The 17,292-nt window shown below is 42.4% G+C and overlaps 1 protein-coding gene across 1 annotated transcript in view; it reads left to right on the forward strand.

The window, feature by feature from the left end:
* The first annotated feature begins 6,885 nt into the window (after window positions 1–6,885).
* The window catches only part of LOC146829758 (nicotinamide N-methyltransferase-like), a 120,145-nt gene continuing 109,738 nt past the window's right edge, over window positions 6,886–17,292 (forward strand). The window contains exon 1 of the mRNA XM_085606724.1: window positions 6,886–7,055. Coding sequence (XP_085462850.1) covers window positions 6,908–7,055 — 148 coding nt within the window. The 5' untranslated portion in view covers window positions 6,886–6,907. The remainder of the gene's footprint in view (window positions 7,056–17,292) is intronic.

The following is a 17,292-nucleotide window of genomic DNA, read 5'->3' on the forward strand; positions in this document are numbered from 1 at the left end:
TTGCCAATTTACATATTTTCTTGTCATGCGGTGGCCCCAGGAGGGCAGGGGCACCACCAACAGAGTTAGTAAGTTTTATAGGGGGGCTGTAGGAGTGACAGCAGCCCCCCAGAAGTAATGTTTGTACTACTGACCCTATGTTTGCATGATCCAGGAATCAAAGGCTCTTTGGAATTTTCCACTTAACTTTTTAAAGCACTCCCATAGCTAGAGATGTTGTCCTACAGCTAAGAGTGTAGCATTCTAGAGGCACTTGTTCTATGGCTGCATTTATTGTTGCCTGAATGTATATAAGGAAGATATATGGAGTAAATCGCTTTCTAGAGGTTGACTGTATGGTTTATGTGATCAGAAACTGCAATCTCTAGGGGTTGTTTATGATTGTATTTTTATGGCTTGAAAGTAAATAAGAAGCACACAGAGACTGTTTATGTTTATGCTAACATGCTTTATTGATGTAATAATATTGCTGATAGTGAATACGGATCCAGGTGAATGCGCTTCATTAACATTGATAAGTGGATTATTGCATTTACACACAACATGATTGAACTTTTAATGTGTGACTTGTTGATCTTTATGTGTAATGTAGTTCCTATTTCCCTTATAGGCTCTGCGCATTGGAATAATATACACTATAGTTTTTGCATAGGACTAAGGTCAGTATGCCTCCATCGAGTACATTAAACTTAATTACTTGTGTACCAGCTAACTCAAACGTCACTAGAAACTTCGCAAATAAACAAGAAGGGAGTAGTTTCTGACAACCGCATAAAGATGACAACTTTTTTTGCCTTAGAATCGTAACGAGTCTCAGAATCGTCAAAACAATAATTAATAGTTTCACTCAGTCAATCGTGCAAGCTTAGTTTCTTCAGAGTTACACAGAAATAGATAGGCGGGCGTTTCAATAAAAGGATTTATTGAACAGTCTTGTTTCTCGTGTAAGAGATATGAGCTGCTACAATCATTAGACAGTAAGCAAGATATAATACGCACAGCGTAAGCACTAAGAATAAATATTACTGCAATAGCATTGTCTTTTAGCTATTACATATATTCATATATACATACATAAATAACACAGGCTAAAAAGTGAATACTCGTCTGATGCTTCTAAATAGTTCTACCCCAGTGTACCTAACCTAAGTGTAGTACAAGGTAAGAAGTCGGTGCTGTTTTCTATAGTATGGTAGATACTAAGTTTAAATGCCAAGAGTCCCTCTAGGTTCTAGTCAGCTCCATACCTTAAAATGAGAGAAGTGGGAATCTCTTTCCGAATCTCAAACTCCAACACCCCGCGAAGGGAGTCAGAACACTGGAAGCTGGATTCTCTGAGAGCAGGGATGACAGCATCTGGTTAGTGCGTCAGGCGGGGACTCGAATTCCTTCCGAACTTGCTGTGGCGAGCCATATCGAGCTGAGCCGTGCCGAGCCGTGGTAAGGGAAGGTATATTTATACCTGGAAGGTACTTAGGAATGCTAGCATTGACGTAAAGTCAGGCAGAGGAAGACGTCATACATGAACCCCTAAGGAATAGTAGTTCATGCATAATAGATGAGTTCTTGGAGAAATCAATAATCCTAGCTAGGGAAAGTCCCGATGGCTTAAGGGTCTGGTTTCTAAGAACTCGTTGTGACGTGGGATGGACGGATGTTGGTGACCATGCCCTTTATTTGGATAGCATGGCTAATGCCTAAATAAGGACTGGGATTCTATGCCTAAATAAGGGCAATGTGAATTGTGCCTATGATTCAGGGAAACCTATGTACGGTCATCTAAATCGAAACACAACAGATGCTTTGACGAAGGAAATAGAGTTACTATATATGTTTGTATGACCCTTTAGGAGGTCAAAGGTGATTATGCAATGTCATCAATGGGTTATTCAATCTGCCTTATGTATATATTTGTAAAGCAGCATGCCTTATTTATTAGTGTGGATGTGTGTAATAAATGTACTTTTCCATTTTCTCAAGAAAACACACTGAATAGACAGTTGTTTATTGTTAATATTGTGTGCTAGCAAATTGTGATTACCACCTCAAACCACCTCCCTTTAGTAGGTCTTGGCCTGCTCTCAGAAGGAGAGTGTTAACTAATGCAATGGGTGTGCTGCTGGTGATTGGCCCAGGGAACCAAGACTTCATATGGGCTTGGTGTGGATCGGGTAGTAGAATGCCATACTTCTCACCAGCATGCAGCTGCCAGCATATTCGTTCACCATTGATACAAATTCAGTCTGTAGGAGTGACAGCAATGCCCAGATCATCAATGTTTAGTCACCTAACTTCCAATGAAGTGTTGTTCCACAGGCAGACTGCTCACACATAATCAGATAGTTTGGCAATTGAAGTGAGGGTGCGAAACACCAACTTCCTTTTCCTAGCATGATCACCTGACCTGGTTTCGAGATGCACATGAGAGTGCAGTCAAGTAGAGGGGGCTACCTTGAGGCTGTGTCCTTATGGATACACCATCACAGGCGTGTTAATCTAGGAGCAGTGTAAACCTTCAGATGATTCATGCACGGTTGAATATAGTGGTAACCCTGCCCCAAACTGACAGACAACAGGACTAACGATATTTCCAGGAAGCAGAATTACTGCAGGATTATAAATGGACTCTGTTATGAAATTTAGGAAATACAGGCAAATTTGTATTTTCTTATTTCTCAGCAGAGTTTTAACTGGAGATTTTGGGAGGTCACAGCAACTTAAATCTACTGGAGAAAGTAAACAGATCAGTAATGTTCCAGGTGATCTCATAATTCAGATGGAGCTAATAATTAGGTCTCAGTGGAGTTAAGAGGTCTCTCCTAATGAAGGATGAACATTCCTGGGAGAGGGGAGCATTCGCCAATCTGGATTGGACTAATAATTGTACATGTTTAAGCTTTTTAAGAAAAGATTTGGGATGCTCAGAGCAACTCCATCAAAAAAAAGGGGGGGGGACCAAGGAGCCAGTTAATGGTCCAGTGTCCATGCTCCCAAAGATTATATTACCACAAAAAAGGTTGTGCACTGTTCCAAAGATAGGGTCCAGAGATTGACCCATATGTCTTATACAGAAGACAAAAAAGAAAAGATAGGAGTCCCAGGTTAAACAGCCCCACCACAAGGGGGAAAGCACATGTCTTGCCTCTTGATGCCCTCACACACCCCGAGGGGTGTCATGCTTCATCATCGGGCTATGCTCCTCGTCAGGCCGGCGCTGCAATTCCCAACGGGCCCCCCGAAGGGTCACTTTCTCGGAGATCTTTTGAGGCATGCCGGATGGTGTATGAGGGTGTGTGGGGTGTGGGTTTTAAATGAGGGTCACTAGAATGTGTGTGAAGTGGATTAAAAATGGCTGGGGGTTATATTGATGTAGTAACCCTCCTGCCAAAAATAAAAACTCTAATTTAGAGTAAGGTCCCCAAGGACACATTGTACCTCGGTGTCATTAAAAACGGTCAACATGTTTCGCGCCTCTGTCGCTATGCAAGTCGTTGGCGCTTCATCAGGACCAAAGAAGTGCAAAAGGTAGTGAAATGCACATGAGTGTGTGCGTGAATATAAAATTGAAAGATAAATACCCACAATATATGTCAGGGCGGGCCAATTGTACTGCTCCTGAACATAACCTAGGACACAGAAACAAAAAAGGATACAGTTACAAAGGACGTGCATTAGACTGGCTTAATGCAACGTACTGTGCCACAATCGTGTGCACCACATACCAATGTCATACAAAGAAAAGAGGAAAAAGGACGAGACCAATTGGGGATACATAACTCCCTTGTCTGTTGTTTACTTAAAACATGGAGGATACCAAGGCAGGTGTATCGTGGTGTGTCAATATTACAAGGAAACCCTCTTGTATGACGAGCGGAGAGTTTCCCTATTCGTAGTGATATCCGCTCCATTATAAAAGGGGGGTTTCTCCACTTGTTGAGATCCCAGACAAGTTTTACTAGACATCCAACAAACAAATTCCCTTGAGGTATGCTTACCTCTAAATGAGCACAAATCACCTCAATGGCTGTTGGCGATTAGACGCCCGCACCGTGTCAGGTTGCTGAGATAAAGGCATGACAAAAAGTAGGCACAAGTGAAACGGGGGGTGCTGTCATCACATCCAAAGACATAGGTTACGTGACCTTATCCCCAATCGTCATCGGGTACTCACTGTCGATAGCAGGTGCCTGTACTTCTTACACCTACACGTCCAACCGCCAAGCCAGTAATGCATTGGAGGCAGCGGGACGGAGTTTTTAAACTAGTAGGTTCCTCGATAAATCCTACTTCCGGGGCGTGCCATGCTTAAAGTTGCAAAAGCGCATGCGTGCAGATGCGCCCTTACTGTGCATGCGCAAACCGGGGCTAGTAATCCCCTGAGCATGGGCGTCCCGAGTGGAGGTTTATTATTAATGGCACTCTATGCGATCAAAACACAGCCCATAAAACGTGTACCGGTCAATGTCAGGGTGAAGCGATCTGGTCGTAAAAGGTAGGTAAAGTCCTCCTAATGACTGCGTCTACTAAACTCTAAACGTAGATCACAGTAGGCATACCCATAATGGTTAGTGGAGTATAGCCCATGCCACGTATTTATCTGGGATAATCAAATTACTACCTCTTGTGTATTGTTGCAACAGAAATAGGTTGGTAGTAAAAAGAGATAAGAGGAATAAAAAGAATGGGGGGCCTCCACCACTGAACCCACATTACAAGGAGAAAGTATCACTCATATACAAGCCTAGGAGCCTTACATTTTGAGGATATATAGGTCTCATGTATGAAGGGAAATGGAAAACAGAAGGGAAAGAAAAGATAAACGGTCCCTCGGCAAAACTGCCGTGCAAATATTCCATCAAAAAAAAGGGGGGGGACCAAGGAGCCAGTTAATGGTCCAGTGTCCATGCTCCCAAAGATTATATTACCACAAAAAAGGTTGGGCACTGTTCCAAAGATAGGGTCCAGAGATTGACCCATATGTCTTATACAGAAGACAAAAAAGAAAAGATAGGAGTCCCAGGTTAAACAGACCCACCACAAGGGGGAAAGCACATGTCTTGCCTCTTGATGCCCTCACACACCCCGAGGGGTGTCATGCTTCATCATCGGGCTATGCTCCTCGTCAGGCCGGCGCTGCAATTCCCAACGGGCCCCCCGAAGGGTCACTTTCTCGGAGATCTTTTGAGGCATGCCGGATGGTGTATGAGGCATGCCTCAAAAGATCTCCGAGAAAGTGACCCTTCGGGGGGCCCGTTGGGAATTGCAGCGCCGGCCTGACGAGGAGCATAGCCCGATGATGAAGCATGACACCCCTCGGGGTGTGTGAGGGCATCAAGAGGCAAGACATGTGCTTTCCCCCTTGTGGTGGGTCTGTTTAACCCGGGACTCCTATCTTTTCTTTTTTGTCTTCTGTATAAGACATATGGGTCAATCTCTGGACCCTATCTTTGGAACAGTGCCCAACCTTTTTTGTGGTAATAAATGCTCAGAGCAACTGACATCTCCATGGGAACGTAAACAGCTTTGCATTGTTCCAGTGGGTCTCATAATTCTGGTGGACTAGTAAGATTGGGTACAGGTCCCACTGGATATAAGAGTCCTCTCCCAATGAGCAACAACCATTCTTGGTACAAGGAAGCATTTGCCTATCTGGATTGTATTGCTGTTTGTACACATTTAAGCATTTTATGAAATAAAGCCATTATTTGGTTTCCTTTAGAACCAGGCAATGAGCATGTGCTTTTCAAGGGCATACATTTGATGCCATGGTCACAACAACTTAGCCAACATATAGATGAATTCAACCTCCATGAGACCTCCCAATCAGGATTCAGGCAAGGCTGTAGCACAGAAACTGACATGCGCAATATCTTAGATGACATCCACAGAGCCTTGGACGGGGAAAGCAAGCCTACTTATACTAGTTGACTTATGGGAATGCCATCTTTACAGGGACGCTAAAAATTCACCTTGCCCCCCCAGAACAGTTCTCCACATGGCAGCCTATGAGGTTTTAAACAGTTTGAACCTATCATAGTGGTCCTCAAGACACTCAACTGGCTTCCCATTGAAGGAAGATGTATTTGCATCCCCCACAAAGCTCTTCACACACATACTTTCAACTATCTGGTCAACAAACTTACAAAAGCAGAAAGAACCAGAACTCTGAGAAGTTCCAACTCACTTCTTCTAAAAAGGAAATCCAACCAAATTTGCTCTGTCTCTGGAAATGCACCCAGGATATGGAATTCACTTCCAAGAAATCTCAGATGCAACACCTCCTTCTACTTCAAAAGGGACCTGAAACTCCTTCTCCTCAACAAATACTTTAACATGCACGCTAACATACTTTCTTTGAGACCAGACCCTTTGCGAGAGTCAGTTGTATGCTTGTTTCAACTGTCTTATATGTCATTTACTCTTTTAACTCATGCTGTTCTAACTGTCTGCATATTGTTTCCCCCTTACTGCCTAATGATTCCCTTTGTCTCTATTTTATACAAGTTCTTGAACCTAGGGTCTTGCATTATATGTAAAGCCTTTTTATGAAAAGTGTTCTGCTACCTTCAGGTCTAGCTAATGCTATATGAGACCTTTAAATAATAAATACATAATACCCTTCTAGACACATGCACAGTTATGCATGTGGTTGTGTAAGGTGTTCTGTCATGGTTGAAAGTGTTGCACTTGGAAACAGTAAAAACTCAGAAGGAGCGACAGACTAAAAATATGAATTCAGTCTAAGACAATTGACTCTAAAGCCTACAGTGAAAATGAAGCTGAAGTAATATGCAGGTGTAATGATATTTCCCTCTGTTTGAAGATCATTTAAAAGTAAAATTTCAGGGTATAAAGCAACTGTTCAAAAAACAGAAAATTAATGTATGAGGAAGCAACGCCAGAGAAAATGGCCTCTAATCTGAGCCTGAAGGAACTCTATGAAAGATTTTATGATTCAGGAACGATGAAGGAAATATATTTAGTAGAAGAATCTGGCTTTTTTGAAGATTTTATTCTTAATTCGTTTTCCTATTTCAACAAAATCTACTCATCAGGTATGTACTACTTATGTCCCTGCTCATCGACAGACAGCAGTGTTTGTATAATTCTGTTGTTAGCAGATGAACTCAGTGGTATTAATATTGTCTGGCATAGATTGTATGTCCCAACCGCTTGCTGGTTATACTTGTTATGGTTTATGATGCATCAGTTATGATTGGAATTGTATAAGAAATAAAAAACACATTATGGATGGGGGCGTCTCTGTTGCAATAACCATAAATACTTTCCCATCATGCTCTTTTTCTTCCTCCTCTCCTCTGTCTTCATTAACCTGTGGTCATAATACTGAAATATGGCACAAGGCTGTGTAATGTTTACTCACCTGCTTTTAAGAGTCCAGGTGTATTGTGTAATGACATGCAATTTTATAGATGCCTTTTGTGATGGCTGATGGACATAAAATGCATGTTATCAATAGGGTTTTTGTCATATATCTGCCAATTCATCCCAAACAACTTTAGTCCTGAGCTAAATATGCAGGTGTTAATGATCTACTAGGGTAGTTACTATTAGGACTAGTTGTAATTTGCATCAGTTTGACTGGAAAGACATATAGATTAAATTCATTTGCATAGTTAATGAAAATTATCGTAAAAACAAAGCATAATAGGACGAAGTACTAAACAGAGGTGTAAAAACCTATGAGCCAAGTCGTCAGGTTGCGATTCAATTAAATGTATACATTTCTTGCAAGGATTCCAAAACATAATGGAACCAATCAAACACAGATGCAGTTTCTTTACACAATCCATAGACGCCACTGAGGGTCTTCCCCTTCCACTCACCCTCTAAGTCTCAGTACCATTAAAGGGGCCTTTAGAAGATGCTGTCCCTGGGCTCTTGGCGCGGGGCGGAGTCAAACAATATGAAGCTGCGATTCATGCCTGTACCAAATAGTCTGCAGCAAAGCAGCTGCTTTTCCTACCAATATTTATGAAATTCTAGCAAGAGAAACAAATGAAATCTAAGGCAAACAAATTAATTTTTGGCAAAATGAATAGAGTAACCAAGGTAAGATTGATTCATTTGGTGAGGTAACAAGCCCTGAAACATCTGTGCGTATCTACTGCTTCTCATGGCTTCAACATTATTATGATAACAAACTTCCCCTGCACCTCAGGACCACCTCATTGCTCCAGGAGTTCAGGAAAGTACTCAAGACCTGACTGATCAACTGAGCAGTGTACTTAAGTGACCAGCAACCTCAGCACCTTGTGATCCTTACAGCTGATTTATCATGCTATAGAAATACCATGATTGATTGGATATAAGAAATTGATCTGATTAGGAAGACCTCAATGCTGATTATATGGTAATTTATTATCTTACATGTGATTAAATATGTTAGTCAAGGCTGAATGAATTAAACAGGGATTAGAGTACTGTCCACATCAATTAAAACATTTGTGCAAGGTTAAACTTTTCAGAGAATTAACGGTGATGCTCTAGTTTTAAAACAAATATTGGCAAAACATGCTTTGTGCACATATGCTTGATTTTTTTAGTAGACACTCTGGTCAGGTTTATACCTTTGCTGTAAAATCAGATTATCCGAGTTACAGCCTGAAAGTGGGACACTATGCAGTGTCAGCCCATTCTGATCAGGTTCCTTTAAAACCCTCCAGTCCACAACTTAAAGGTATTAATTTAGCAGGGCTAATTTAAAAAATGGGCAGCTCAGATGGATCAAAAAGATTTTTCATCAAGTGAAAAAAGGCCGAACCGAAACATTTGTCTTTAACTTAAAGGAGGTGTATTGGAGGGAGTGGCCTCCTCTTGGGAGCATATTTATGACCCCTTACATTGCTGTTGAGTCACTTTATGTGATATTCCTGCAGGGCAAAACTTGAAATCATATCTATGATGCCTTGCAAAGCCACTTTGTGTGGCTTTCAAGTGCCTCATAGATATGAAGCAAGCGGGGCAAGGCAAACCGCTGCTTTGCCTTAATCTGCATTAGGGAGGTCTTACATGGCCATTGTGGTGGGTGTTCCCTTGCAATACCCACGAATATTGACCCTTCCCCAGATTTACAAAACCATGTAAACCTGGGGATGCTCCAACCCCTTACACCTCCCCAGGAGAGGCGCAACAAGGAGAAATGAGGAATAACATTATTTCTTCTTGAGTTTTCCTCTTTTCATGTGTGCTGTATTCTGCAGCACACATAGAAAGAGGAAAAGCCTCTCAGGATTTTTTACGTGCAAGAAGATGCCCGTTCCTGTGGAAAAACAATCCTGACAACACCACAGGCCCCCTTGCACCATGGTGCAAGGGTGCCTGCTTTGGGGCTAGGCTGCAAAAATGGCACCAGCGCAGCAAGAAAGGCCAGTAATGCACCATATTGGATAAATACAGTGCATGTCGTCCATTTCACTTTGAAGTAGGGCAGCACAGCAAGGTGCCAGGCTGCCCTGCGCTACGTTAAATCCCTATAAATGAGGCCTTTGGTGTTGCTAGGCAGTAACCCTTTCAAAGGCGCCTCCACTGAAAAAATGCTTTCAATGTTTAAATATCTTAAGACAAAGACCACAATCTGCATCACATGTTTATTGTCAGATCAGTTCAAATAAGCTTTATGCGACAGATTTCGTCATAAAAGCATAAATAGATAAAGCAATTACATTTGACCACAATAAAAGCATTAATATATGTACTTAGATATTGGATAAGGGTCACAATGACAGAACCAATCAGACCATCCATTGCCCCCTTTCTCCACCACTCCACAAACACAGATTATGGTGCACTGCTGGCTGGGGGATGAAGTCCCCTTGGCTCCAGATGGTCCTTGGGGGCAAATTACCCCTCCTGGTACCTCCAGGAAGTCCCACATAGTGCGATTTTTGAGAGTCTTTAAAGGCCATCCCCACTTTTCCCACCACTCTGCAAACGCACCTCCTGGCACACTACTGCATTAGGGAGGAAGTCCACTTAAGTCCTGAGACCCTCAGGAGGCAAGGGAACGTCACTTCCACACCAGCAGTGCACCAAGAGGTATGTTTTCAGAGTGGTTGAGAAAGAGTGCATGGCTTCCGATCACCTCTCAGCAATCCCACTCTGTGGAACTTATTGGAGGTAACAGGAGGTATTTTTCACCCCTAAGGACACTCAGCAGCCAAGGGGACTTCATCCCTTAACCAGCGGCATGCCAGGAGGCACGATTGGAGAGTGCTGCAGAAAGGAGATGGGGCCTCTGCCATCGTGCTGGTACCAATTTCTTCTTTAAAAATAAATGATAAAGGAAGGGGGCTGTGTCGCCCCACCCCGTTCCTTGGGTCATATTTGGCCCTGGGGACCCCATACCCCAGGGTCAAGCATTTTTAGAATGCGGAGGGAGGCCACACAGCCCCCCCATTCCCAGGACCAATTGCAGCCACCGGAAACCCATTCCCTGAGGACCAGCATTTCTTTTTAATTTATTTATTTTTTAATGCAAGGAAGAGGGTGATGTGTCCCCCGTTCCCTGGGTGAATTTAAGCACCAAGGACAACATTCCCCGGGGCCTGCACTTCATTTGTTTTTAAACAAGGAAGGGGGCCAAGCGCCTCTCCCCCCAGGCCAAATTCTGCCCCAAGGAGTCAGCACTGCTTCTTGACACAGGGAACTGCTGAACATGCAGCTCCCTGGACCTCAACTCAGTTTGTCTGTTTCCCTGCTTGCTTGACAGCAGGAAGGGAAACAGACATGCTCCGCTTTCAGCAAGTCAGAGCATTTTCATCAGAGCTCAGTTTGCTATGGCTTGGCAGGAGCGGTGCTCCCACCAAGCCATAGCAAATTGCAATGTCCCGATGGTGGTCATCCTGGGACATTGCTGGAGCCGCGCTGGGTGGTGGTGGTCCCCAGGGCCATCTAGGGCTCTAGGAGGATGTTACCATTAGGCCCGGGGAGGTGGTGGTCCCTGGGGCCAGGGGTCTGCAATGGACCCTCTTCAATGTATTGTTTGTTGCCTGGGGAGGTGGTGGTCCATGGGGCTGTGGGGGTACCAGGTGGGTCCCTTCATTCCTATTAACTATCCGAGAGAGGTGGTGGTCCCTGGGGCTACGGGGGGCACCGTAGGGCCTCCTCCCTTTTTTTAAATAATGTATCTGCCCCACGGAAGTGGTTGTCCCTGGGGAAGTGGGGGAGGTGGTATGACCTCACTTGCATTTCTTTAAAAACAACTGTGTGCCCCAGGAAGGTGGCAACCCCTGGGGTTAGCAGGCAAGAGGTCTAGGTCTAGTTTTATTGTTTTTTTTAAATTCTTTTTTAAGGTCGAGTATTATTGTTTACAGCCTCAGGGAGGTGGTGGTGTCTGGGGATTTTTATAACCCATACAAGGGGGCCCCTGATCCCCCTTCCTTCATGCCCCTGGGATTTGGCCCACCCTGGGCTTTAAAAAAACACACATTTTTTTAAATTTTGTCATGGATTTGTGAATCAACCTATGGCAACATTTTTAAAAACAGTGCTTTTTACCCCCAAGGGACCCCCACCACTTTTGAGTGGTCAGGGTATTCCTACCATGACCCTTTTCTTTCTTTTTTTACTTTGTTTGTGGGACTCAGCTTTAGTCTTGTTAAAGTATTGGCAGCAAGTCAAATTTTTGTAGGATTCGTGAATCCACTTTAAGAACTGCTGAATGGATTTACAGTAAAAGACAAAAAGCACCGTTGCAGAAACATCTAACTTTGTGCCTGATTTTGTATAATTCCATTCAGAAGTTCGGGTTGTAGTCGGCTGTAGTCATGTTCAAAACATGAACAATCCCCATAGACATAACATAAAATATATATATATTCACTGAAAAAAACAAAGGTTTCAGGGGCGTTATAGTTAGGAATTGGCATTTAAAAAACCTTAGAAATTCACTGAAAAAACCATAGGTTTCAGGGGTGTTATAGTTAGCTGGACATTTCTCTCGTACAAAACCCTAGAAATTCCCCTGTTATAGTTAGTTCAGCTAACTATAACTTACGCCCCCGCAATGCACTGCTGATGACGTCACATATTACATCACTCATGACATGGTCAGTGACATCACTGATGACATCACTGATGACATCTCAAATGACATCACTGATGACATCACTGATGACATCATCCAGTGAATGTGTGTTTTTCTGTCAAGTTGAAATATGTTTTATATATTTATAGTGAAAGGCCTGTGGAAGAATGAGTGGATGTACAAGTGTGTGAATGGATGATTTTCTAGGTGCGTAACTGACTCTATAAGTGAGTCCTTAAATGTATCTTACTGCAGACTAGTGACTAAACTGTGTGAATGTCTGTATGTGTCTGTGTGTAGGTGTATAAGTGGCTGCATGGTTTTGTGAATACCTATATGAGTGTCTATATGGGTTGTTGATTGGTTGTCTGAGTATCTGTATGAGTGCCTGAGTGTTTGTGTGGGTAGGGTGTGTGTGACTCTATGCATAGATGTGTGAGTGGGTGATTCTATGGGTGCATGGTTTTAAGAGTGCATCTGTGATGAACTGTATGGTTGGGTGAGTGTATGTATGGGTGTGTTAGGGATTGAATGTATATCTCAGTGGTACATCTGTGACTAACTACATATGTGAAAGGCAGTATATATGTGTGTAAGAGTATATAAGTGGGTATATATGAGAGTGTGTGATTGTGAGAGTGGCTGTATGGATGAGTGTGTGCTTGTATCAATGATTGTATAAGAGCGTAAGAATGTGGTACTATTTTTATGAGTAAGTGAACTTGAATGTGTTTAACTGTATAGGTGAGTAAATTCGACTGTGTTTAATTACTTGCACGACTGACTAGGTGTGTCAGAACCTCAATGGATGATTGGCGGTGTGTGAGTGTCTATATAGGTGTATAAATGCATATGATAGTCTTGTACGGAGTGACTGTAAGTATGAGTGACTGTACAGGTGAGTGAGTGGAGGTGTATGTAGACCTAAGAGTTAATGAGTGAGTATGTAGTTGTTGGTATTGGAGTATCTATGATTTTCAAAATGGCCGTCTGAAATTTTGAGTCAGTGTATCAAAGGTTAAATTAAGGTGTGAGAAGATGCACTAATTTATCACATGGATGATGTCATCAGTGATGTCATCAGTGATGTCATTTGAGATGTCATCAGTGATGTCACTGACCATGTCATGAGTGATGTAATTTGTGACGTCATCAGCAGTACATTGCGGGGGCGCAAGTTATAGTTAGCAGAACTAACTATAACAGGGGAATTTCTAGGGTTTTGTACGAGGGAAATGTCCAGCTAACTATAACACCCCTGAAACCTATGGTTTTTTCAGTGAATTTCTAAGGGTTTTTAAATGTCAATTCCTAACTATAACGTCCCTGAAACCTTTGGTTTTTTTCAGTGATTTTCAAAGGTTTTTTAAATGCTAATTCCTATCTTTAACTTATCTCTGAAGATATCATGTTTAATGATTTTGATTGAATTTCTATATTTTTCAAATTCAGTGTGTCAATTTCAATAATTTATTTTTTTTTAAATACTTTTTTATCACCATTTTTTAAACTTATTTTTCAATTAATTCTTTAAAAATTAAAAAATATTATTTTTTTATATTTTTCAAAATATTTTTTAAACTATATGTTCAAAACTTTCTTTTATATATTTTTTCCCATGTTTTTGGATTTGCGCATCCTAAGCGCACCGTTCTCGATCCCTACGCGTTAGCATCCGCGCATGGTATGCGTCGGGTACGTGTTTAGTGCGCGAATGCAATGCGACCGGTACGCGACTCCCAGCCGATGCGCGACACGTTCGATGTACGTAACGCGCCGTTTAGGCGCTTCCGCGATGCGTCATCTGCGTCTATGACACGGTAGGTACGCGGATCCCGCAAAATATTTAACATTTAAAAACACATATATATGTATTTCATGTGAATATTAATGGAAGACAAACTCTAAACTAGTCTTAAAACTAATACATTTTTGCATCTAATCCTATAATTTTTTCGAATTCAATTTCGCGGATGCGCGCTGGGTGCGTGCTGCGTATGCGCAGGGTGCGCGGATCCCATGTGACCTGCAAAAAAAGAGATTTGATTGGTTCATTACACTTCCTGTTCTAACTATTGAAAGACCCCACCCAATTCAAACATTCTTCTTTCACCTTCTTTGGAGGAGCTTCTCTTTGCAGAGAAGAAGATTTTTTAGACTAAGTATACACTTAGCTCTAACTTTTTTCAACTAAAAATGGCTTCAGGGCAGCAGGCATCACCTGCATCTCCTCACTCATCTGAGGATGAATTTTTGGAGGAGGCACCACCCAAAGAACGTTTTTCTTCAGCGGTGTGGAAATTTTTTACTTTTCCCGAGGGGCAGAATAAGACCAATGCCACCTTGGTCACATGCAAGATTTGCAAAAGAGTGCTGTCGTGAGGGGATCCTAACAAGAAATACACTTGCGGCACGGCAAGTATGATGAAGCACCTGAGGACCCTTCATCCAAACAATCTTGCACGACAAGAGTGCAAACGGATGAGAAACACTCCTGCTCCTGCGCCATCCACCTCATCGCAGCCAAGCACTTCAAGAGTGCATCCATCAGCCCAAAATTTGGACATCCGTCCTCAATTTCAATATTTAAAAGTGCTCTGCACTAAGTGCAATGTGACTTTGTGCTACGGTGAGCAGTCAATCGATCTGATCTGCCGCCGGCATGAAAGTCACATTTGCTAGTTTTTTTTTGTTCCCTGAAGTTCATTGTTTGGTTCCTCCTGTTTTTTTTTTCCAGAAAAACCAAAAAAATCACAAAATTGTTAGAAAAACCAACAAAAAAGATATAAAAGAAGAAAAAAGAAAAAAAAAGTTCTTGGAAGAACTAACTTTCCTGGTTTAAAAAAAGAGCTACATTTCTTTGTAGTGTGTGAAAGTTTAGATGAATGTATGTGTAGTACATAATTGAGTGAATGAATGCATTAGTAGTGTATGATGAATGTATAAGTGCAGAACTATGAGGATGTGCTGCAGCATCACACAGTAACCTCTTTAACTGCAGTGTGCTGTAGTACTTCCGAAGCACAGGGATGCAACATATGTACATAAATATGTTGCAAATCTATGCTTCTCTCTGCACGGCTGCTTAAACTGCAGCCATGTGGTGACACAGGCACCCTTGCACCATAGTGCAAGGATATCTCTGTCATGTGCTCTTTGTTTTTCTACAGGAAGACACACCTTCCTGCACAAAAACAATGAGAAAATGCATTTTTCTCCTTCAATGTATGATGAGTGAGGAGATGCAGGTGATGCCTGCTGCCCTGAAGCCATTTTCAGTATTCAGAAAAGGCATTTAGGAGTCCTAAAGTTAGGACTCCTAACTTCTGTGAATACCGAAGTGAGTAAGTGTCTCCTGTGAATACCAAAATGAGTAAGTGCCTTCTGTGAATACGAAAATCGTAGTAAGTTTAGGATTTTGTCTTAAGTTAGTTCTGTGAATCGGGCCCCTTGTTTCTAGCTCACAAGGCTCAAATCTTAACAACATGCTGCAAAACATGTCACAGCATGGTGGAAGACCCTTTGCAAAGCTGGAATGGACATGAGTTACTTGTTGCTAAATGGGGGTGTTAACTGGGTACTAATGGTGCACAAACCTCTCTTGCTTCTTGCTGCACCTCTATTGCCTCTTTCTGTATTTCTCTTGCTTCTTTCTGTACCTTTCTTCCTCTTTCTGCACCTCACTCTCTTTTTTCTTCACTGCTCTTGCCTCTTTCTGCACCTCACTCTGTTCTTTCTGCACCTCTCTTGCCTCTCTCTGCATCTCACTCTCTTCTTTATGCACATCCCTTGCCTCTTTCTGTACCTCTGTTGCCTCTTTATGCACCTCACGTGCCTCTTTCTACACTTCTCTTGCCTCTTTGTGCACTTCACTTTCTTCTTTCTGCCTCTCTCTTGCCTCTTTCTGCACTTTTCTTGCTTCTTTCAGCACTTCTCTTGCTTATTACTGCAATTCACTTGCCTCTTTCTTCACTTCTCTTGCCTCTTTCTGTACCTATTGTGCATCGTTCTACAACTCAAGTGCCTCTTTCTGCACGTCATTCTCTTCTTTCTGCTATACTCTTGCCTCATTCTGTACCTCTCTGGCCTCATTCTGCACCTCTCTTCCCTCTTTCTGCTCTTCACTCTCTTCTTTCTGCCCCTCTCTTGCCTCTTTCTGTACTTTTCTTGCTTCTTTCAGCACCTCCTTTGCCTCTTTCTGTACTTTTCTCACCTCTTTCTGCACTTTTCGTGCTTTTTTCAGCACTTCTCTTGCTTATTACCGCAATTCACTTGCCTCTTTCTTCACTTCTCTTGCCTCTTTCTGTACCTATTGTGGATCCTTCTACAACTCAAGTGCCTGTTTCTGGACCTCACTCTCTTTTTTCTGCTATACTCTTGCCTCATTCTGTACCTATCTTGCCTCATTCTGCACCCCGCTTCCCTCTTTCTGCACCTCACTCTCTTCTTTATGCACCTCTCTTGCCCTTTTCTGTATTTCTCCTGCCTCTATCTGTACTTATATTGCCTCTTTCTGTACCTTTCTTGACTCTTTCTGTACCTCTCTTGCCTCTTTCTGCACATCTATTGCCTCTTTCTGAACTTCTCTTGCTCTTTCTGTACCTCTCTTGCCCCTTTCTGCACCTCACTTTCCTCTTTATGTGACTCAGAGTCTTCTTTCTGCACTTCTCTTGCCTCTTTCTACACTTCTCTTGCCAATTTCTGCACTTCACTTGTGTCTTTCTGCACTGCTATTTCCTCATTTAATACCTCTCTTCAATCTTTATGCGCCCTACTTGCCTCTTTCTGCACTTCCGTTGCCTCTTTCTATACTTCTCTTGCCTCTTTCTGTATCTCTCTTGCCTTTTTCTGCACCACACTTTCCTCTTTCTGCACCTCACTCTCTTCTTTCTCCACCTCTCTTGCCTCTTTCTGAACTTCTTTTGCCTCTTTCTGCACTTCTCTTGCTCTGCCGAGTCTGATGGCTCAGTGGACTACTGCATCCACTGTGTCCTACCTCATGGTCACAGGTTCAAATCTCGGCAGGTCCACTCAGCCTTTCATCCATCTGAGTTTGATAAAATGAGTACCATTGAGTTGGGTAACATTACACATCTGGTATTCAGCACCAAGATGCCTACGCTTGAACATGCGCTTTACAAATACACATGTTATGTTGTGTCTTTCTTTACCTCTCTTGTCTCTTTCTGTACCAGTTCTGAACTTCTCTTGCTTCTTTCTGCACTTATCTTGCATCTGTCTGC

The sequence above is a fragment of the Triturus cristatus genome, chromosome 5_2 (assembly GCF_964204655.1).
Source record: "Triturus cristatus chromosome 5_2, aTriCri1.1, whole genome shotgun sequence".
NCBI lineage: Eukaryota > Metazoa > Chordata > Amphibia > Caudata > Salamandridae > Triturus > Triturus cristatus.